General features: G+C 42.0%; 1 protein-coding gene across 5 annotated transcripts in view; it reads right to left on the reverse strand.

Moving 5' to 3' along the window:
• VPS13A (vacuolar protein sorting 13 homolog A) overlaps positions 1 to 24,459 on the reverse strand; it is a 259,919-nt gene that overhangs the window by 161,239 nt on the left and 74,221 nt on the right. For all 5 annotated transcript variants that reach the window (XM_073345105.1, XM_073345103.1, XM_073345104.1 and 2 more), the window contains exons 20-23: positions 22,100 to 22,236; positions 15,546 to 15,678; positions 14,192 to 14,309; positions 1,795 to 1,933 (exon numbers count right to left, since the gene is read on the reverse strand). In XM_073345105.1, the coding sequence (XP_073201206.1) occupies positions 1,795 to 1,933; positions 14,192 to 14,309; positions 15,546 to 15,678; positions 22,100 to 22,236 (527 nt within the window). The remainder of the gene's footprint in view (positions 1 to 1,794; positions 1,934 to 14,191; positions 14,310 to 15,545; positions 15,679 to 22,099; positions 22,237 to 24,459) is intronic.

Genomic DNA, 24,459 nt, shown 5'->3' on the forward strand with positions numbered 1-24,459 from the left:
TTGGTGAACACTGAGCTGGGTCTCGCACTCTAACCTTGATATCCAAGCAACTCTGTAAAGTATCAAATCAGGGAACAAGATTCTGAAACCTTTTTGGTGGCAGAGGAGGTATTCTTTGCGCTAGTTGTCTGAGGCTGCTTCCAAGTCTTCTGCCATTTGCTCATGGAACCCACAGAGGAGGGATATCATTTCCTTCGATGCTCCAATTGAGAAGGAGACTCAGACAAATCAAGAGACGTGCTCCTAAAAGGAGTAACATCTGTCCTGACAGGTACCCCTATAAAAAAATCTTCAGCTTTGGTGCACTGGGTACGCCTAAAGTTAAATGGCAATTTGCAATCACTTGAAGAAAAGCAGAAGATTGCCCATCCAGCATGTGCTAGACTTTTTTATTGGTATAGAATGAGGAGAGGACTAGCTTCTGAAGCCTGTGGTACAGAAGCAGGGACAATGCAAATTATCACCTTATTGTGAAAATACACTACCAAGGTTCCAATGACGAAGTCCTCAGCTCAAATACATTGCAATCAGATGTCGGTATCTGCCTAAAAAATGCACCAGCTGAAAGTGGCTAGACAAGTGAGCTGAAACTTCTGCTTATAGCAAGAATAAATTGCTTGCTTTACTATTACCTCAACAGCTTTACATGCGAAGACTGGTCACCTCCTTCTCCCTCTAATGGGGCCCATGGTTGAGATGGCAAACTAGTATAGGCAGGTGGAGACTGCTTCTAAATGCAAAAGACTGCAAGGGAGCAGCACAAGAGGCTCAGAGCTCTGGTCTCTTCTGGAAGTGGGGAACAGTAACTACTGTGTACCGTGGAGCAAACTGCGTAACAAAGTGGCAGGGTCCTGAAGACAAGCAGAGAGATTCCCATCTACAACAAACTGACCTGGACCCAAATTTAAATCTTTTAAAAGGATTTATTTTTCTCTGTAGCTTAGGAAAAGCAGGACATCTCGAAACTTCTTGTCACTGGTTGCCAAGATGCAGTTTTCACTTGGTTGTGTTCCTAAAGGGGGAACCCAAACCATAACAAAGTAAATTATAGATTTGTTCCTGACTCTTCAGCTGCACAGCCAAGGTAAAACCGGAAGTTCTACTGACTAAAGCACAATATGTAATCAAGACAAGAGACTCTGCGGAATGGAAACTCAGTTAATGGAGTTTGAGGTAGCTGATTAAAAACTGCTCATTCGTTAAGAGGGCAGTATCCAGTTAAATCTGGGTCAGAATTTTTGTTTTCTAAAAATTAACTATTTATATAACTTAAAACTAATAGAATTATTTCCATGATTTTGTTTTAACTGAAATACAAACAAGGTTTGTTTTGTTTCTTTAAAATGAGTTGCAACCCAAGCTTTGCAGTAACTACTAGCACATTAAAACCTGAATGTGAATTTAAGGAAATAATTTTAAACAGAAGAAGTGAGAATAAACAATAGACAATAAACAAAGAAATTAACTGTTGTAGTGAAAAGTAAACTAGATTTCAAATATTATTTAATTTTTACCAAAGTAATATACTAGCAACCTAGGTAAGGGTATTTTTAAAATTATATGAAAATATTTGATAATTACGGGGTTAATCAAGCTAAACTTCACCAGGCAGTCACACTACAGACACAGTATAGTAATGTCTATGAGCAAAACTTGTATTTTTTCTACAGAGTAGAAACTTGACTGTGATTTTCAAAGGGTGTTGGGGATTTAACTCCTGTAAGCGCCTTTCCAAACCCAAGTCATATATATTTTAGTAAACTATTTTTCTACCATTTAAAAAATTTAGCTTACCTGAGTTGGCTTGGGAGCAGACATGGTAGCAGAACCACTTTCTGGTTTAGGAATGCTGTCAATTAGCTCCAAGATACCCATCAGCTTTTGATCAGAGATTTGAACAGAGAGCAAAGGCAGTTGTCCAAAAATTTTGAATCTGTTATATAAATAATTTCCATTATTTCTAATGGCTGTATCAATTAAAATGCTGCATTCATTTTCTTATTACTAACACCATACTTACTTGGCAGCAAATTACAAAAACAGAAAAAAATACTAAAATGTAAGATATATTTGAGGAAAAGTTATTTAATCTATACAAAACTGTTGCTGAACTCATCTTCCAACAGATATCTGTGCAATTCTAAGTTCCCTACTGCTACCATGTTCTGTGAAAGGAAGACTCCAAATACCAATTTTAGGGGTACTTTACCCACTTCTGATTTCTCATGTCCCACAATCAGGAAATCCTCTCTGTTACTTACTTGTTTTATTGTATTATTTATAACACATCACTTAAATAGTATTATACTTACGCAGTACTTTATGAAGTAAAACACATTATCTCTATCCCAAGCAGTGTGCAATCTAGCACTCCAATCTAACAAAGCACTTGAGTGTTTTGTTGGGTTGGGGCTCTAATATAGGCAAAAAACCTAAAACAGTATATGGGGCAACAGTTCAGAAAAAGTTGAGACAAAAGAATGTATGAAGAATTTCTAAAACAAGTCAAAGTTAAGCAGGGAGATGTTGGCACACAGGAAATGGGACTTTTCCAAACACAGGCCTTGATCCTGCAAAGTCTTACACACATTTAACTTTAGGTACTGCAAGCAGACTGATTTGAAGTCATGTGGTATACCTAAGTATTTGCAGGATTAGGACCATTAAGGACAAGCATAATTAGGTGTGAACCAGAGACTAAGAAAGCAGTTTGAAATCAATCAAGATTTTCGACTCTTATAATCTAGCTACATCTGCTTCTCAGATTAAATATAGAACTGCAACAACCATTCCTCTTCATTTTTGGACAAGCCAATCTCTTTGAACTATACTGAAATTTCAAATTGAATCACCGGGTCTCTAGGTCTGACCAAGTCATAGATTTCTTTCTGTAATAAGAATTTTTAAGAGTTCTTCTTCAGTACTGTCCATAGGTTCAATATTTCTAGAGAGACATTTCAAACTGCCTTTTTGTCTCTTCTATTTTTGCTTTGTCCCTTGGGAACTGGCGAAGTCTATGATCACTACCTGACCTGAAAGTACTTGCCCACCTATTGCCTAGGTGATCTGTAATCCAAGATTCTTAATAGTTACCATTGCTCCTGGATTTAAAGATAGCAGAAGCAGTCAGAAGCTTTTTAGCTTTTGACTTAAAAAGAAATTGTGCCTTTCCTTGAAAATGAAGACTGACGTAGTCTTTGTTACCATTAGCTACTGTGACGTGCTTTAACTATGAGCCCCCATCTGTGTCTGTATTCAGCAAGCATACTATATACAGCTTTTATTTTATAGGTTTTTGGAATACATTGAAGGTTTGAGATGACACATTGCTCACAAAGTGTTCGTACACAGAAGGTAAAATGACTGATAAGCAGCTGATGAAGCATCAGAAAAGAAGGCAATGAATAACAGCTGCAGCAGAAATTCTTGTAGGAACAGCAGATTGAAGGGGACAAGGAAGGGGAGTGGACCAGCAGCCTTACAGTGAAGAATCAGTAGAAGACATACCCACAGAAGCAAGTTAACCAGAACTGGGAATGGCCAAGAGATCTGGGGTATAAAAAGACCCTGGATCTTGTGGATGAAGCAAAACTGTTGCAGAGCTGCCTAAGCTCTGCATTAGGGCTTATAATTGAGGCAATGTGCTGATACCATCTGGCAGGCACTTTGCCATGGATACAAACTTCATAGATGTAAACTCCCTGCTCAAGGTATGCCATCATCTCAGCATCCCTGAAGAGAGAGAGGTTTAGATCCCTCTCTTACCTGGGAGGGGCGGGGGTCTTTAAGAAAATGGATAACCATTGTGACATTGCACTCTATATGATTTTATGAAAAAAGGCTAATAAGTGTGAATATAATGTAACTGGAATATGCTTCATGCAAAAGGTCTCTTGTAAGGTATCATTACAAAGCATATAATCTACTGAGTGTGGTCATCCTATTTGTATGTATGTATCATTCTTGTATCTGAAACTAGAAATATGAAATATAACTCTGAGGTCCTATTGTAATTATGCAAATTACATATGGGCCATTAATGGCGGTTTGGAATCTTGATGGCTCCCATTAACCAGGACAATTGACTGTAGATGGCTCTGTTTACTTGCAAGACTTCCTGTGAGTCAAGCCAGGGAGAATGAAGGCTTGGGTCATGCCACTTGGTACTGGAATCCATCTTAAACCTGTCGCTTTTCCATTTAGAAGGAGGGGTGGGGACCCAGAGAGACAAGATTCCCGCCTTGTGCCAAAGCTATAAAAGGGGGTGGAACAGAACAAAGGGGGCTGCAGTCATGAGAAATCCCCTCGCTACGACCTGAGCTGAAACAAGGATTGTACCAGGGAAAGGATTGGGCCCAGACTAGGAAGGCATCTAGTCTATGAAAGAAGCTTACTGGAACATCTCTGAGGGTGAGATTTACCTGCATTTAGTTTCCTACTGTATTAGGCTTAGACTTGCGTGTTTTTGTTGCATTTTGCTTGGTAATTTACTTTGTTCTGTTATTATTTGGAACGACTCAAATCCTACTTTTTATACTTAATAAAATCACCTTTTTCTTATTAATTGACCCAAAGTAATTAATACTTGGGGGAGCAAACAGCTGTGCAAATCTCTCTATCAGCGTTATAGAGGGCGAACAAATTTATGAGTTTACACTGTATAAGCTTTATACAGAGTAAAACCGATGTATTTGGGGTTTGGAACCCCCTGGGAAACTGGATATCTGGGTGCTGGAGACAGAAGCACTTTCTAAACCATTTTCAATTAAGTCTTCAGTTTTGGGGGGACGTGGTTCAGACCCTGGGTCCGTACTGGAGCAGACTGGCATGTCTGGCTCAACAAGGCAGGCTTCTGAAGTCCCAAGTTGCCAGGGAAAACGGGCTCACAGGTAGTCTCAGCACATCAGGTGGCAGTCACAAGGTGGGTCTCTGTGACCCAACCCATCACAACCATCTCATGCAAAAAGAAGACCGGCTGTCAACTTTGGCATGGAAGGCTGAAATGGCAGCTAGATGTACCTTTACTGAAGAAAGAGCCACACCATATTATTTCAGAAGCAGAAGGTGTTGTAATGAGGACTGCATAGGCAGAATTCCATGTTGGGAGGACCAGATGGAGAATCACTTCCATTTTGCAAAGTAAGTGGTCCTGGTAGAGGGTTTTCTACTGCCCAGCAGGACTCTACAGACTCTAAGCAAGCTTGCTCCTCAGGATTCAGAGATGGAGCTTACAGGCCGTCAGATGGAGAGAGCCGAGGTTTAGGTGGAGCAGCTGACCATGGTTTTGAGAGATCAGGTCCGGGTGTAGTGGAAGCAGGAGCGGGGTCTCCACCCAAAGGCCTATGAGGGTGGTGAACCAATGTTGCCTGGGCCCTGAGAATGATCAGCACCCGATTCCACTTGATCTTCACCAGAACCTTGTGACTCATCAGAATAGGTAGAAAGACTTAATAGGTGTCCACAAGAGACCATGGGGCTGTGGCCTCACAGGGAGCAGAACAAGTGGAATTTCCTGTTGTTACAGGTAGCCAAAACATCTATAAGGGGAATGCCCCACCATTGGAATGTCCCTTACCATGTCCAGATGAAGGGACTACTCCTGGTCAGAGGAGAAAGTCCTGCTGAGGTGATCCACCAGCTGGTTCTCCACTCCCAGAAGGTATGATGCTTCTAGATGGACTGAATGTGTTATGCAGAACTCCCACAGTTGGACTGCTTCCTGACGTAAGGGGGAAGCGTGCACTCTGCCCTGCCTATTCATGTAGAACATGGCAGTCGTGTTGTCCATAATAACCTAAACAACCTTGTTCGTAAAGTGGAGCAAGAATGCTTGGCAGGTGAGGCAGACTGCCCTGAGCTCTCTGACATGGATTTGAAGAAGAGCTCTTCTTGAGGCCATAGACCTTGAGTCCTAAGGGACCCTAAGTGGGCTCCCCAACCGAGCGCTGACGCGTTGGAGACTAGAGATATCGATGGTTGAGACTGTGAAAAGAGTTCTCATGCACAGACCTCACGGTGGTTCAGCCACCACATCAGTGAGTCGGAAATGATGATGCCTTGAAGGTGAGTATACCGTGGCCAGCCAGGGTTGGTGAGGTCTGAGACATAGCTTCGTGTGTTCTACTAAGTACATGCACAATAGCGTGTGGCCCAGAAAACTCAAACACTTCCAAGCTGCCATGACCGAATGTGTCTGAAGGGACCTTATCAGGACCATGATTGCCTGAAACCTATCTTCTGGAAGCAGGACCCTTGCCTGCGTGGCATCAAGATTGGCACCAATGAACTCCATCTGTTGCACAGGGATAAGTGTAGATTTCTGGGCATTTATCAGTAGGCCTAGTGCCCCGAAGGTCGACTGGATAAGATGGATGTTGGGTTCCACCTGAGCTCCGGACTGGCCTCTGACAAGCCAGTCGTTGAGGTACGGGAATAAGTCTACTGCCCCTTTTCCGATGAAAGCGTCCACCACCACCATACATTTAGTTGAAACCCACGGGGCGGCCAACAGGCCAAATGGAAGCTCTGTAAACTGGTAATGCGTGACAAATCTTAGGAACCTTCTTTGGCTATGGAAAATCGATATGTGGAAGTATGTCTCCTTTAAATCGAGGAGGGCATACCAATCTCTTGGATCCAGTGAGGGAATGATGGAATTCAAAGAAACCATGCAGGATTTAAGTTCTTGAGATAGCAGTTGAGACAACACAGGTCTAGGATAGGTCTGAAACCACCTTTGGCTTTCAGGATTAGGAAGTAATGGGAATAGAACCCCTTTCCTCTTAAATGATGCAGAACCTCTTCTGTGTCTCCCACCTGAAGGAGAGATTGGATTTCTTATTATAATTGCTCATCAGAAGGGTCCCTGAAGAGGGATGAGGTGAAGGGGTGGGAAGGTGGGATAGACAAAAACTGGAAGGTGTATCCCACTTCTATTGTGTTGAGTACCTAACAATCCAAAGTAATGTGGGTGTAGGCATTGAAGAAGTGGGAGAGTCAGTTGGAAAACAGAGGGGTAACTGGATCTGGTATTGTGGGGACTGAGATTTCGACCTTGAACAGCTCGTCAAAATGAGTGCTTTGAGCTCCCCAAGTGTCTGGGTGCGGTCTGCATCGGCCCTGTTAAGGTCAGTAGACGAGGTCTACGCCTGAACTCCCTGCTCTTCCTCCTTTGCAGGACCTTTTTTGGCTGGCTGGGCAAAGTAATGGCCAGTCTGTTGGGGCCTGTCATGTTTCCTGGATATCATTGGGGTATATAGTCCCAGAGATTTCAGGGTCACCTTGGAGTCCTTAAGACCATGGAGTCCGGTGTCTCTTTACTCTGAAAAGAGTGAAGACTCTTCAAAAGGGGAGATCCTGGAGGTTTTGTTGTACCTCCTGGGGAAACCGGACGACTGCAACCACACGCTTCTGCACATGGTCACTGTCATTGCCATGGATCTGGCTGCAGAATCAGCTGCATTCAGGGCTGCCTGCAAGGCGGCCCTCGTCAGTGTTTTCCCCTCCTGAATCGGTGAGGAGAACGCCTATCTGGCATCCTGGAGGAGCAAGTCCTTAAATTTTTGCATAGACTCCCACATATTAAAGTCATAGCAGCCTAAAAAAAACCTGTGATGAAGCTACTATAGGGGGTTTACCCCTAGAGGACAGCATTCGTACCAGGCAGTGGCTAGGGGATAGTTCTCTGCTGTTCTGAGGTACAGACAGTGCAGAGTCCTGAACCTCTTGGGATGCAGGAACTGGTAGCAAAAAAACAGGTTTCTGGCTGCTGCAAATGCCCCTGAAGTAGACAACACTGCAAACTAACCGGCACACTGTCTGCCAATGGCAATGCCTCTAGTGCCAGAGTCAGCAGGGCCTGTGAAGGTACTAGAGCCAGTTGTATTGGCTATTGCGGTGCTGGAGAGAAAGAGCGGCCCAACAGGGATCTCACTCTATCCCGGTCCCTATGCCTGCTTGCCTTTGGCATCAGATATCAGTTCTTGTGCTATTTCTGGTGTTATTTCTTGGGTATTGTGGATGAAGATCAGTGCCAACACTCACGACCAGTGCGGGACGTGCTGTGCACCAAAGCTGAAGTTCTTGGTGCTGAGACTCAACATGGTTCTGAAGCAGATCTTAGGGCTGGCCTCCGTGAGAAGGACCTTCAACCTCTCTTCCTGGTCCTCCCTGGTGCAGGATTTGAAGTCCCTGCAGATCTGGTAGGGTCTTTTCTGTGAGGTTCCCCCAAGCCCTGGAGACAACTTGAGTCCAAGCTGCACAATGGCATCGACTTGACGCAGGAAGCACAGGGCTTGAAGCCCACTGACTGAGGCATGCCCCAGCAATGGGGAACGGATGAACCTCACTGTGCATGGAGATGTTCAAACAACTATCTAACTACTAAAAACTAACACACTCCACTACAATAACTATATACAGTTATAAAGAAGAGAAAACCACTAGGAAAAGTGCCTGAGCAATAAAAGTAGTTCCAGTAACCATAATGGGCAGTAAGAAGGAACTGAAGGGGAGTGGGTCAGCAGGGCCCTTTATAGCGGCTCTATGTGTACATGGCACCAGAGGGTGCTGGAGCCAGCCCAACAGGTATCACTGGGGAAAAAATTCCAGCAACTATGCTCAGGACACGCACACACCTACACTAGAATGGACATGCACAAGTACTCAAAGAGGAACATCTGTTCTTTGACCCACAGTAATAGTCATACACTGTGGTTGCTATGCTACTTCCAGGTGAAATTCAATGGGCTGGTTCCTATCTACAAAGATTAAAAACACCTATAATTCAGTTCTCAGACACTGTCTCTTCATCTCTGAATTACCAACCACCTGAATTTGTCTGGAACTCTTCAGCTCTTTCTTGTCAGGTTGAAATTCAAAGTAAATAAAGATAGGGTATATTTAATAGCAGGTTTTTACCTCTGGTTTCACTCTTATCTCAGAGATATTCAAGTCTGTCCATATTTAGAAAGAATGCTAAGACCTCTCTTTATATCAGCTTTTATTTAACTGTAGACAGTGGAACTTCCAGCATTCAACCCACTCCCTACACTTTTCACATTTGATTTCAAAGTTCTGGTGAGGAAAGATGATTTCATTATGAACAGGAGTACCTTGTGGTACCTGAGAGACTAACAAATTTATTTGAGCATAAGCTTTCGTGAAACAACATTTCTCAATCTATAAAGATGGAAACTACACGCAGATATTTTGGTTATAAGTGACTTCTAAATGTGTATAATAAATAACCAGATTCACTATAACCGGATTAAAAAAAAACATTTTACTGTAGAGATCAGCGTATTATAGCAAATATACAACACTTCAGATGCACAGAAATGTAGAGCTGGATAGGACCTCAAGCAGGAGGCAGGACCACGTACACTAGACCATCTCTGACAAGTGATTTGTCATAAAAACCTCCAATAGTGGGGATTCAACAACCTTCCTTGGAAGCCTATTCCCATGCTTAACTGTCCTTAGAGTTACAAATTATTTCCTAATTTCTAACAGAGATCTCCTTTGCAGATTAAGCCCCTTACTTCTTGTCCTACCTTCAGTGGACATGGAGAACAATCAATCCCTGTCCTCTGTGTGTAACCCTTTTGGAGATGGTGCTCTTGAAATACCACACAGAGCCTCTAGTGGACTCACCCCTGGACTACAGCAGCAATGGCTACAGATGCTCTGAACTCCATTTCCTATATTGCTTATTATCCAGGGTGGAGATAGTGTTGCTAGCTAGTTCTACAAGAACCAATCATAAGCAGAACTCAGAGACAAAGGGTTTGGTTTTGGCTGTGTTGGGAGTGTAGCAGGAACAGAAGCATCACAGCCAGGGAGGATTAGTCTACCCTACACACTCCTACCCAAGAGAAGACTCAGTCCTTTTGGAATTTCTGAGACCTTGAACAGTGTCATCTCAGCAGAGACCAGAAACCCTAAAGGCTCTGAAGAGTCAATCTCTTGTTCAATCTCTTCATTAATGATCTGGAGGATGGTGTGGATTGCACCCTCAGCAAGTTTGCAGATGACACTAAACTGGGAGGAGTGGTAGAAACGCTGGAGGGTAGAGATAGGATACAGAGGGACCTAGACAAATTGGAGGATTAGGCCAAAAGAAATCTGATGAGGTTCAACAAGGACAAGTGCAGCGGCCTGCACTTAGGACGGAAGAATCCAATGCACCGCTACAGACTAGGGACCGAATGGCTAGGCAGCAGTTCTGCAGAAAAGGACCAAGGGGTTACAGTGGACGAGAAGTTGGAGAAGTCAACAGTGAGCCCTTGTAGCCAAGAAGGCCAATGGTATTTTGGAATGTATAAGTAGGGGCATTGCCAGCAGATCGAGGGACATGATCGTTCCCCTCTATTCGACATTGGTGAGGCCTCATCTGCAGTACTGTGTCCAGTTTTGGGGCCCCACACTAAAGAAGGATGTGGGAAAAATTAGAGTGTGTCCAGTGGAGGGCAACAAAAATGATTAGGGGACTGGAACACATGACTTACGAGGAGAGGCTGAGGGAACTAGGATTGTTTAGTCTGCGGAAGATAAGAATGAGGGGGGATTTGATAGCTGCTTTCAACTACCTGAAAGGGGGTTCCAAAGAGAATGGATCTAGACTATTCTCAGTGGTAACGAATGACAGGACTAGGAGTAATGGTCTCAAGTTGCAGTGGGGGAGATTTAGGTTGGATATTAGGAAAAACTTTTTCACTAGGAGGGTGGTAAAACACTGGAATGCGTTACCTAGGGAGGTGGTGGAATCTCCTTCCTTAGAAGTTTTTAAGGTCAGGCTTGACAAAGCCCTGGCTGGGATGATTTAATTGGGGATCGGTCCTGCTTTGAGCAGGGGGTTGGACTAGATGACCTCCTGAAGTCCCTTCCAACCCTGATATTCTATGATTCAAGGTTAGGCTACCAAAAGCCAGCCTAACTGCACACTGGAATCCAAACTAGAGAGCTACAAGAAAAATCTTACCATCCTTGGCATAAATAATTTGTAAGAACATCCCTTTGTATTAATTTTGCTATTTTGTTTTAAGTCTTCCACTGACTTCAGAGCTGCACTACCCATCAAAGACTGAGCTTAAACTCACCATGTGCCTTGGCAAGTGCTGGGAAGGAGCACAGGGTTGGTGGTACATTTGGGAGGGATGTATGTATTGTTGTTTTTGTCTTTTATTATCTTGATCCCTTATCACATTATCCCCCGTCCTGGGTTTCCCGTTCCTAATAAATTCCCAGTTATTTTTTCATTAGTCTGGGAATTGTGATAGCTATTTTATTTTTTGTGCTCTGACTGACACTCCTCTATAAAAGATTGCTTGTTAAATATTTCCCCAAGGGACAAGCCCTCTGTTCTCTGCATTAGGATGGGTTTCCTTGGGTGCAGGTACCAGCGCCCTTAGAGGTGAACCCAGGACCCATAACCCTGAAGTGAAAAGGGAGAAGGCTGCAGCCACACTTCAGGGCTGGGCTACATTGATAACAGTCCTTAACATATTTGAAGACTATCATCAGGTCCCTTCTGAGTCTTCTTTCTTCAAGATTCACCATGCCCAGTTTTTAAACAACCTTTCCTCATACGACAGATTTCTAAACCTTTTATCATTTTGTCTGCTCTCCTCTGGACTCTCTACAGTTTGTCCACATCTTTCTTAAAGCGTGGTTCCCAGAACAAGACAACACTCCATCTGAGATATCCCCAAGACTGAGCAGAGCAGGACAATTACCTCCCGTACAACACTCCCATTAATACACACAAGAACGCCAGTCCTCTTTTTCGCACCTGCACACTGTTGGATCATATTCAATTTGTGATTCGCTATAGCCCACAGATCCTTTTCAGCAATACTACTACTACCTAAGCCTGTTATTCACATCTTGTAGTTGTGCATTTATTTTTTCCCTTCCTAAGCGTAGCACTTTACACTTGTCTATTGAATTTCATCTTACGGAATTCAAACCAATTCATCAAGATCCTTTTGGATTTTAATTCTGTCCTCCAAAGTGCTTGCAACCCCTTCCAGCTTGGTGTCATCTGCAGATTTTAGTCATACTCTTCACTCCATTACCCAAGTCATTAATGAAAAAATTGACTAGTACTGGACCAAGGACAGTCCCCTGCAGGCCCCCTCTATATACATCATCCCAGTTGGACAGGGAGCCTTCTCTGATAACTTCTCTGAGTATGGTCTCTTGACCACTTCTTCACCCACCTAATAGTACTATCATCTAGACCACATTTCTGTAGTTTACCGATAAGAATATCATGGGGACTGTGTCAAAAGCTTTATTAAAATCAAGATAAATCACATGAAAAGCTGTCTCCTATCCAGCTGGCCAGTGATCCTGTCAAAGAAGTGAGGTAGGTTGGTTTAATATAATTTGTTCTTGACAAATCTTATGTGCTATTAAAGGTACGATGCCAATTACACAGGACAGAAATCTAAGATTTGTAAATACAAGACAGATTTCTTCTGAGAGACAACTGGTAAAATACAACTTGACCTTTCCCCTCCCCTCATCTTGACTTCTCTTCCCTGTCACAATTCTCTCCTCTTTCTCCGTAGTCACAGATACAGAAGTTGCCAGTCTGCTGTCCTCCTCTAACCCCTCCAATTTGCCCCAGTGAGTCAGTGACCCTATCCTATCCCATTCCATCTCCTGATCTCCCTCATGCCCACTCTCATCGCCCCCTTACTCTTCTCCTTAGTTTCTCACTATCCTGTCTCTTTCCCCTCACAATACAAGCATGCTTTTGTCTCTCCCACCTTAAAAAAAACATACCCTTGGCCCCACTTGTCTCGCCAACTACCACCATCCCAAATCTCCATTCTCCCTTTCATCTCTAAGCTCACTGAATGCGCTGTTTACAATGAATGTCTAGAATTCCTCTCCTTCAGTTCCATCTTGGATCCTCTCCAATTTGGCTTCTGTTTCTCCTCCTACCTCTCTATTCATTCTTTCAGCATGTCCTTTGGCGGTTCCTCACCATCCCCAATGCAGCTCTCTTCTCTTCTCCCTCCACACCTTATTCTCTGGGTATTCTTATTCACAAACATAAATTCAACCATCATCTCTGTTCTCATGACTCCTGACTATTACCTTTCTACTCCTGTTTCCTTCTGTCCTAATTCAAGTCTCAGCCTGTCTCTGACATCTTACGGATATTTAGCAGTCTGCACAAGCTCACTATGGCTCTTCCTCCCAACCTCTCAAATCTTCCCCACTACCACCACCTTTCTTGGTCATTGTGGCCACCACTACCATCTTGCCTGTCGCTCAGGCCTGTAACCTGGAAATCATCTTCAACTTGGACCGCTGTCTAGGCCCTCGTATCCAGACTGTCTAAGTCTTCCACATTTTTTTCTATGTAACATCTGTAAGGAATGGACTTTCCTGTCCAGCCACAAAGCTGAAACTCTAAACCAGGCTCTTATCTCAATTACTGCAACATCCTTTCCTCTGTCCTTGATAAATGCAATCTTGCCCTGAAAATACACACCCAGAATCAGGGCTGCCCTTAGGTATAGGCAGCATACAAGGCTGCGTAAGGCACCTGAAAATTTGGGGCACCACTGGGTTTAAGTGTCCACCCTCCCGCCTCTTCCTGTAGGCTCCCACAGCTGGCTGCTGCAGCCTGGTGACTCTTACTCCGGAGGGGATCTAGTAACTTAAAAGTGAAAAAGCCTTTCAGCCTGCCAGACCTATTAGCACAACACTGAAACTGTTAAAGAGCCATTCAAGTTGTAATAAGAAAAGGAGGACTTGTGGCACCTTAGAGACTAACAAATTTATTTGAGCATAAGCTTTTGTGAGCTACAGCTCACTTCATCGGATGCATTCAGTGGAAAATACAGTGGGGAGATTTATATACATAGAGAACATGAAACAATGGGTGTTACCATACACACTGGAATGAGAGTGATCACTTGTAAATTGTAAATTCTTTGAGGCAGGGACAGTCTTTTTGTTCAGTGCCTCACATAATAAGACCCGGACCATTTGCATGATAATATAAGTAATAAATAAAATTAGAGGAAAAAAAAATACGATAAATATTAAACTACGCTTCCTTTAGCCTATAATTCATTTTAAGAATTATAGTATAATTGTTCCTTGCAGGGACTATTCCCTTAAAAAGGCATTTATTATGAACATTTACACAACAGAAAGAAAAACATACTTAGGCATTCTTGCATCAGTGACAACCATTGCCCTGCTAAATTCCACTTTCACATCCATAGGCCGCAAGATATGTTGTGAAGAATATTTTAGCTTACGAGCCTCCTTCCAATTTTCATCTAGTGAAAGGAAAACAGTTGTATTACTTATTTTAGGCCACAACAGATTTCCCCAATACATTGAATACATTGTGAAAATGTGTTCTGGAGCTGGGGAAAGTATAGAATAAGGAAGGATAAGGGAGGAAAACCAATGTTACTTGGCTAGATGCCAAAATCACAAATGAAATTCTATGGTCTGTACAATATGAGCCAGACCAGGCTAGGTAATCTTGAGACCTTTCGGCCTCAAAAGTCTATGCAGTTGTAAGAAATCAAAAACTAAGAGTATGTCTACATTACAAACCTAAGTCAACCTATATTAGATTGCTGCAGTGGTGCATGTCCACACTACCATCCTTGGGTTGGTGGTGCCCGTCCTCACCAGGAGCACCTCCAGAGACCTAAGAGGGCAGTGTGGGGAACAGAGAGCCTGGTCTCTCAGCTCTGCTGGCAGCTCCCTGCCAGGAGCCGGGCTGCCCCACAGACTCCCGGCATGCTCCTCCCGCACCCAGCTTCCCATTCCCTGCCGAGAGCTGGGGAGTGAGCCGCCTGGGGCTTCTCACCACTGGGGAGTAGGGTTCAGCTGCCCCAGCTTCTTGAGCCCCCCATTCTACACCAGGAGCGGGTGGGGGGCTGCTCAGGTTTCTCACTCTGGCTCCCAGCTGGGAGTGGGGTCCAACGCCACCCCTGCTTCTCGCCCCATGAATCGAAGTCACCTGGGCTTCAGCTCCCAGCTGGGAGCAGAGTCTAGCCCAGCTGTCCATGGGAGCAGGGGCTTTCTTGTCAATTTCACAGCTCCTGGGACACAGTATCTACACAGACACTTCCTTGCCCTAACTACACCAACATAGCCTTATGCCTCTTATGGAAGTGGAGTTAGTATGTCGGCACAGTAGGGCATTTACAACGGTGGGAGGAAGGCTGTAGTGTAGACATGGACATAATTAGGTCAACATAAGCTACTTTATGTCGACTTAACTGTGTACTATAGGCCAGCCCTAAGGTTGCGCAGCTTGGTTGTCAGGCTTAATTAAGGACTTGGGAAATTCACTGTGTGTAGATGTGTGGGACTCAATTTGCAGTTTTAAAAATATCTGTCCTAAAGGCAATCAGGGCCTAGCATGTACTCATATGTGGAATTGAAGAACAAAATGTACTGGAAACTCAATTGTTTGTTAAAAATTGGCATACTAGTTACCAAAAAGTTTTTTTCAGTTGTTCCAACAAAAAGCAATTCATGTTGTGAATACTTACGATGTTTGCAGTAAAGTAGCTGTATACTGCTGAGTTGAATATCAAAGCTATCATAAGCTCTTGACATGATATCTTCAATGGTGCTTTGTCCTACTTTGAGATCTGACACATCAGAACGACTTTTACTCATCATCTTAAAAAAATCACAAAAAATAAAATAATTACAATCAGTTTAAAAATTTTCAAAGCACTGGTTACACAAATATTCAACTTCTATCATGATTAGAGGTCAAAAATCAAATAATTTTAATAAATAACAGGATCCTTAAGACAAATATACCACATCAGACCAGTAATTTATGTAGTGCAAAAACCTGCCTCTAGTCATAGCCAGAATTAGATACTTTTCAAGAAACCCCATAATGAACTACTATGAAATAAGATGCCCATAGGAAAAATTGCTTCCTAAACTTCTATTAGTTAGTGGGTGACTTTTTCCCTGAACCACGAGGGTTCATACTCTTTATAGCTTATTTTATCTAATGTTATTGTGACTGTTAAACATACGACTGTCTAATCTATTTTTTATCCTGCCAAAATAAACTCTCAGTCTCGATGATAAAATGTAGCAGAGTTACACAATTTGTAATTAATCCATGGAAATATATTTCCTTTTATCAGTTTTAAATTTCTGGACCTTCAATCTCATTGGCCATCCTCTTGGTCTTTTATTGCAAAAAATGATTAACTTAGAAACGTCCAAATACCCTCAGCACCATTATGTATCTTCATGCTATCCCCTCTTACTCACCTCCTAGCTAATTTAAGTAATCCTCATCTTTTTAATCTCACCTCATAAAGAAGTCCTCCTATTCCTCTAATAATTTTTGTCATCTACTTTTAGAAGCCTTGTATTTCTACCTACTTCTTTGAGATGGGTTAACAATCTTGAAATACAATGCAATTATGAAGTTCTACCACCATAGATTGATGTAATAGCATTGTAAGTTTTCAATATTATTTTCTAACCCATTCTTCATACATACTCACTTTTTTTAAAAACCATGTCAAGTGGCAGGACAAGAACAGAAATGATGATAAATTCATGATAAAATTTAATTTGTAATGTAATTAAATTTAACATTCTTATAGGGCAGAAAAATACAAAAGAAATCCACCAGAGACGCATTTAACTTCAAAAAGCATCATTACAGAAAAATGAGAAAGCTAGATAAATGGAATTTAAAAGGAACAGTCACAAGAGCAAAATGCTTGCAAGCTAAACAGAAATGTTGGTTAAAAAAAAGGCTCAAACCAAATGTATTAAAAAAAAAAAAACCCAACAAAATGACATCATGGCTAAAGAGAGAAAAAGAGGCAGAGACAAAAAGACATCCTTTGAAAACTGCAAGTAAAATCCTACTGAGGAAAACAGAAAGGAGCATAAACTCTGGCAGATCAACTAAAGAAGTATAATTAAGCAGGCTGAAAAGAATGTGAAAGAGCCACTACCAAAAGACACAAAAGCTAACAACAAAATTTTTAAGTACACCAGAAGCAAGAAGCCTTCCAAACTATCAGTGGGGCAACTGGACAATCCATGGGCTAAAGGAGGACTCAAGGAAGACAAGGCCATTGTGGAGAAGTTAAATAAATTCTTTGCATTGGTCTCCACTGCAGAGGATGTGACTGAGATTCCTATGCCATTCTTTTTAGCAGACAAATCTGAGGAACTGTCCCAGATTGAGGCATCAGCAGAGGTGGTTCTGGAACAAATTGATTAACAGTTATAAGTCATCGGGACCAGTTCTGAAGGAACTAAAATACGAAACTGCTGTACATGAACTGTGGTACATAGTCTATCACTTAAATCAGCCTCTGCCCAAGATGACTGGAAGATAGCTAATATAACACAGATTTTTAAAAAGGCTCCACAGGCAATCCTGGGAATTACAGGCCAGTAAGCCTAACTTCAGTACCATGAAAACTGGTTGAAACTATAGCAGAAGAACAGGACTATCAGACACAGATGAACACACTATGTTGGGGAAGAGTCAACACAGCTTTTGTAAAGAGAAATCATGCCTCTCTAATCTATTTTTTGAGGGTGTCAACAAACACGGACAAGGGTGATCCAGTGGATATAGCGTACTTGGACTTTGAGAATGCCTTTGATAAGGTCCCTCACCAACAGCTCTTAAGCAAAGTAAGCAGTCATGAGATAAAAGGGAAGGTACTCTAATGGAAAATTAACTGTTTAAAAGTAGGAAACAAAGGGAAGGAATAAATGGTCAGTTTTCACAGTGAGAGGGGTAAATTACAGGGTACCACAAGGATCAGTACTGGGACCAGTGCTGTTCAACATATTCACAAATGATCTGGAAAAAGGGGGGTAAACAGTGAAGTGCCAAAGTTTGCAAACGATACAAAATTACTCAAGATACTTAAGTCCAAAGCTGACTGCAAAGACTTACAAAGAGATTTCACAAAACTGGGTGACTGGGAAACAAAATGGCAACTAAAATTCAATGTTGATAAATGCGAAGTACAGCACTTTGGAAAAGAATCCCAACTATGCATACAAAGAATTCTAAATTAGTGGTTACCACTCAAGAAAGAGATGTTGGAGTCAACATGGATAGTTCTCTGATCCACTCAGTCTGCAGCAGCAGTCAAATAAGCTAACAAAATTTTAGGAATCATTAGGAAAGGGATAGATAAGACCGAAAATAGCATAATGCCACCATATAAATCCATGGTACGCTCACACCACGCATCACATGTACAGTTCTGGTTGCCCTATGTCAAAAAAAGATATATTAGAAATTAGAATTGGAAAAGGTACCGAAAGGGCAATAAAATGATCAGGAGTATGGAACAGATTCCATATGAAGAGAGATTAAAAAGACACCGACTGTTCAGTTTAGAAAAGAGATGATTAAGGGTGGGGAGGGATATGATAGAGGTCTATAAAATAATGAATGGTGTGGAGACAGTAAGCAGGGAAGTGTTACTTACCCCTTCACATAACACACCAGAGGTCACCAAATTAAATTAATAAGCAGCAGGTTTAAAACAAGGAAGTACTTCACGCAATGCACAATCTGTGGAACTCATTGCCGGGAGACATTGTGAAGGGAAAAAGCATAACTGGATTCAAAAAGAATTACATACATTCATGGAGGATAAATCCATCAATGGCGATTAGCCGAGATGGTCAGGGGAGCAGCCCCATGCTCTGGGTGTCCCTAAACCTCTGACTGTCAGAAGCTGGAACTGGATGACAGGGGATGGTTCACTCGATAACTGTCCTGTTCTGTTCCTTCCCTGACACATCTGACACCAGCCACTGTTGGAAGATAGGATACTGGGCTAGATGGACCACTGGTCTGAACCAGGATAGCAATTCTTATGTCTTCTATTTGAAGCAGAACCCAGCAACCAGCTCCATCAGCACTGGTTCAGTTTCAGTCTTAAGTATGGACATATTAGGATGGAAAATCAATTAATTCCGAAGTGCGTGTATCCAGGAATGCCTGTGATCACAAACTCCCAAAGCGTCTGTGGTGCAATAAGACTGCCAGTGATAAGCATAACCTGAACTTACAGTTCGACCACCGTAAGCATTCTGCTAGAGATCGATCCAGTGGCGTTTGATTAGCAAGGCGGCCACATCCCTTTGGGATTTCCCGTGATGATGATGCAGTTATGAGTGCTCAACACTTTTGTAAATCTGATCCTTGGTGTCTCACATGGGGCAACCAGAAATTAGGAACAAACAATCAGTAGTAAACTGTGAACATTCTCATTTTAGTGTTTGTCTTAAGTGGTTAAGCCTTTGTGATTCTGGGAAGTCTGGTGGCAGAGGAAGGAACAGACTATAGTTCTCCAGGTTAATAACTTTTTTTACCCATATGTTGCAATCCCTTGCCTCATTCACTACACGCTATCCAATATCCATAGCAGAAGAGACCATGGTCCGACATACAGCAGTCGTATTTACTACACAACTGATTCATTCATTCTAGATGAACTTTGGAGTGCTTGACTTTGAAACCTTAATGATTTTTAATGTATTTTTTTATGTAATTTCCTATGTTTAAAAAAAAAAACCACTGAAAAATGAGATTCTACTATGTGGAACTATATTGCCCCCAACACGGGTTGTCAATAGCGTTAGGACCTTTAGATCCACAGCACAGACTTCTGCCACTTAAGCAAATGATGTAAATGGCAATCAGTAGTAGGCTGTTATTTTCTACGTAGAACAGCCACAGGAGCAGAGGAGGAGCGAGAGATGGGACACATATTTTGCCAATTAATTTCACAGCTATTTGCTGACAGCAGAAGAATGTAGATTCAGGACTCCTAGATTACGTATCAGGTTCTGGATAGAAATGTGCATTAGTCGTTACTGACCCTACTGCCAGGGCTCCAGTCCTTCTCCCTCTCTACTCCTTTGCAAGCACTCCTTACCAGCTCCTTTCCCCTCTGCTTCCTTCCACTCTCAGGCTCCTGCTGCCCCCACTCCTCTGCATTTCAGCCAGGAACCAACAGAGGGAGCATTTAGTATTAATGCTGCGAGTTTGTCACAGAGATCACGGAAGTGATAGATTCCATGACTTTCCGTGATTTCTGCAGCAGCCCATGCACCTGGCTCAGGAGCAACTCAGGGAGCCCGTTCCAGGTGCACCGGCCGCTGCTGGGGCAATCTCGGGCCACCGCGCCCTCACGCCCCCCCCCCCCCCCCGAGCAACAGAGTTTGGGTATGGGAGGGGGTAGGGGCACAGGACAGGATGAGGCAAGCTCTGGGCAGCATTTACCTGGGAGGCTCCCCGGAAGTGGCGACATCCCCCTCGCTCAGCAGCTAGTGGGAGGCATGGCCAGGAGCCCCCCCCAGGTAAGCTCCACCCAGAACCTGCCCCAACACCCTACCCCCTCCCACACTGCAGCTGGGTCACCCTCACCCAGCTCCCTTGGGTAGGCTCCCCCCGCTGCAAGTTTTATTCACTCGTATTTTTAGTAAAAGTCATGGACAGGTCACGGGCCATGAATTTTTCTTTAATGCTTGTGACCTGTCTGTGACTTTTACTAAAAATACCCGTGACTAAAACATAGCCTTATTTGGTGCATCTTCTGCCAGCTGTCAGGTCCTGTGCCTGGTGCCACAGCATCCCCCAGTATCCAGGTGAAGCTCCTGAAGGGAAGTGCTGCTCAGCCCCAGAAGTCCTGGTATGGTAAATGCCCAATGCATATGGAATATTCAATGAGTTTAAACTTCCAAACTCTAACAAGTCTCTACTGAGCATGTACAAACAGAGTTTTCATAGGCTTATGCTTAAGCCAAAGTTTTCATGCAGGTAGCTAAAAGGAACATCCTGCGGCGACCACACTGTCAAACATCAAACCCTTATTCCAAAAACACGGAGGTGCCAAAGCTTCTCAACAAAGTTATTTTAAGATTTTTTTAAATATGGACAAAACATTTTCCCCTAATCTTGTTCTCAAAAACAGGTAAACCATTTTAGCTGAAAGAGTGAAAAAAATTCAGCCTGAAACAGATACCCAGCATGCAAAATTTCAGCCCAAATGATTATTGTTTGGCAAAATTATAAGCAACAGCAAACAGTCTTACAATGAGAAGAGTCAAGCAAACTTAATATGCAGTGCTGCCAGCATCAACTATATATAGTTTAAGAACCCCTGATATATCTATATATATCAGGGGTTCTCAAACTGGGGGACCCCTCAGGGGGTCGCGAGCTGTCAGCCTCCACCCCAAATCCCGCTTTGCCTCCAACATTTATAATGGTGTCAAGTAAATTAAAAACACTTTTTAATATACAAGGAGGGTCACATTCGGAGGCTTGCTATGTGAAAGGGGTCACCACAAAAGTTTGAGAACCACTGATATACAGATAAATATCAGTTGCCAACATACAAAGAAGGGGAACATGCTATTTTAAATTTTGTTAGTTCAATAAGAAGGCAATTATCATGGGACAGGAATAATATTTTCTGTGTTTGGTATGGTGTTAAGCACACTAATAGCATTTGATATACATTTACCTTTTGCTTGCTTTTTCCTTACAATTTATATAATCTATAAAATTTAATATATAGAAGATAAACATTTTGAAGTTTTGATTAAGTCCTATACTCATAAATGATCATTCTAGTCAATCCATATCATTTTAGTGGATAATGAACAAGAAAATAGCATTGGCAACGGTTGGGAACAAAAGGACAAACAGTATTAAATTAAAAATATTGTGTTAACCACATATGTCAGAGTAAGAGAGTTTCTGTTTCTTTGTATTCCAATATAGCATAAGTAATGCCAGGATGAAAAACTGTTAAGAACAATTTTCATGTATTATTTTACAGCATTCAAAGGTTCACAAAGCAAGTGGCCTCATTTTTGTCACCTACACTAGCCACTCTAAGTGGATTAAAGAAATCCAGACTTGACTAGAAAGCAGTTTAAAATGAATCACCACTATTTAAATAAATCCGTTATAGTCAACACAATTTAAGTTCATTTTTAACATACTACAATAAATAAAAGCCAAATTATCAAAAATGATAAATCATTTCATGAATGGAAACTGTACCTGTAGGTTACCAAGATCCAGAAGAAGTAAATTTGACGTAGATTCATAAAATCCATTTTGTGGAACAAGGACGTATGAAGCCATTAAATTAATTTTTAGATCGAGAACTTTCTGTGTTTCAATAACATATAATAATCCTAGAAAATAATCACATTGAGACAGTTAAGGAGCCAATATGAAACCATGTCTTTAAACATATTTTAAATAAATTATGGTGATAATGTATGAACCGGACGACCAATTTCATTACAATCAGATTACTAAAATATACAGCTGAAACTGTTCAACCACATCAAAAACTTAGTCAGCCATCCCAAATGTACAGTATGCTGGTTTATTTTGATAGATCTCAATTCTCTATCAGTTATACTTTTATAAATGTACTTCATATTAGTGTAGTTCTTTTCAGTGTGCAAAGTACCCATGAATAATGATCAATCATCTTGTCAGTCCTAATGAACGTAGCATAAATGATGACAAATACGATACCTTCTCTAAGAAATCACAATAGCCAATTTCATGAGGATTGTGTGACACTGTAGGCTCAATACACTGGAATTAAGTTACAACACAAAATATTCATGTGACAATGAGATCTGCTTTTAATCAAAGTTTAAATCTTCAATATAGTTTCTCCATTTCCCATCCATTATAACAATGTCTTAGTCTAATAATTTCTGAGTCATTGTTCAGAATAAAATGATTTTCTCAAATCATTTTTACAAAAGATTCCATTACCTAAAGTCAGTCAACTATCTCTAGCCCCAACAATTCAGCAATCATGAGACAAAATAAAGAAATAAATCAGATGGGTTTAAAAATAACAAGATTTAAAATATACACACACTGCCTTTTAATTTTTTGAACTTTAAGCCTCAGCTACTAATTTAGCTGTGATCATTAACCAACCTAGTTAAGAGGGGAAGTGAAGACTGTAAACTAGAAATGAAAAAGGGGCGAAGCAGACAGCCATCAATATACATCAGAAGTAATTTAAATGGAGGAAATTGATAATGGAAGCTAAAGACAAGGAAAAATCCATGGCTGACAGAGCTGAGGACAAGGAGGAGATCCTGTTCATTTTGTTTGTTTTTTTAAGTATATTAGGAACAAAAAGAAAAGGAGGACTTGTGGCACCTTAGAGACTAACCAATTTATTAGAGCATAAGCTTTCGTGAGCTACAGCTCACTTCTTCAGATGCAAGATGCACATCTGAAGAAGTGAGCTGTAGCTCACAAAAGCTTATGCTCTAATAAATTGGTTAGTCTCTAAGGTGCCACAAGTCCTCCTTTTCTTTTTGCGAATACAGACTAACACGGCTGTTACTCTGAAACCTGTCATTAGGAACAAAAGAATTCCTAACAATGGCGTAGGACCATTTCTAGATGGATTTGGTAAAAATGTTAATAATAATTCCAGAGAGGCAGAAGTGTTTACTAAAATCTTCTGTATTTGTAAAGAAGCAGGATGATATACTGATACAATAGGAGTATGATAAAGTCCTTTGCAATCCCATAGGAACTGAGGATGTTAAACAGCTTCTACTAGGGATAAATATTTTAAAAAATCAGTAGGACTGGATTACTTGCACCCAAGAAGTCCCAAAAGAGTTGTCTGAGCCTGTGCTCAAGTGACTAACCCCAGCCCAGAGGTTTGTGGGTGGTGGTGGGGCTGAAACTCCAGCCCAGAGCTTCGCAGGCGATGGTGGGGCTGAAGCCAGAGCTCTGTGGGCAGCAGGGGGCTGAAGCCCAAGCCTGAACTCAAGGTGGGCAGGGCTTCAAGCCCGAGCAATTTAGTTTGGCAGGCCCACCTATGGCGTGCGGCCCTGCAATTGCCCTGCTTTCCACCCCCTGTAGGCCGTGTGCACTACTTCCTATACTGAGGCACTTCCTGTACTCAGGCACATGTGTTTATCTGACAGTCCACTCAGCACATGTTGTGTTGAAACCAATTTGAAAAGTTCCTGTAGAAATAATTTTAGTAATGGACCATTTTCTGAAGAAAAATGGAGGAAAGGGGAGTACTGAAGGGGAGTCGACTGCCACTTGCAGCAAAAGATGGGCTGACAATGAGATTCCAAACAGCAGTAAAAAGCCAAGAAACCACAAATACAATCCAAAATATCTGGAATATAAATTTACATGGACTTGTTTTCAGGAGAAACCACAGCCACAGTGTGTGATGAAGGTCTGGCAAAGGAGAGCTTAAAACCGACTAAAATGTTGCAGCACTTGCAGACATGGCACAGTTCTCTTCAGAGTACTGAGAACATACTGCGAATGGCAGCTACGGCAAAGAAAGCCCTTGAAGCATCTTTTGCTGTGTCATACTGGATAGCTAAAACTGGGAAACTGCAGAG

The sequence above is a fragment of the Lepidochelys kempii genome, chromosome 5 (genome assembly GCF_965140265.1).
Source record: "Lepidochelys kempii isolate rLepKem1 chromosome 5, rLepKem1.hap2, whole genome shotgun sequence".
Classification (NCBI taxonomy): Eukaryota; Metazoa; Chordata; order Testudines; family Cheloniidae; genus Lepidochelys; species Lepidochelys kempii.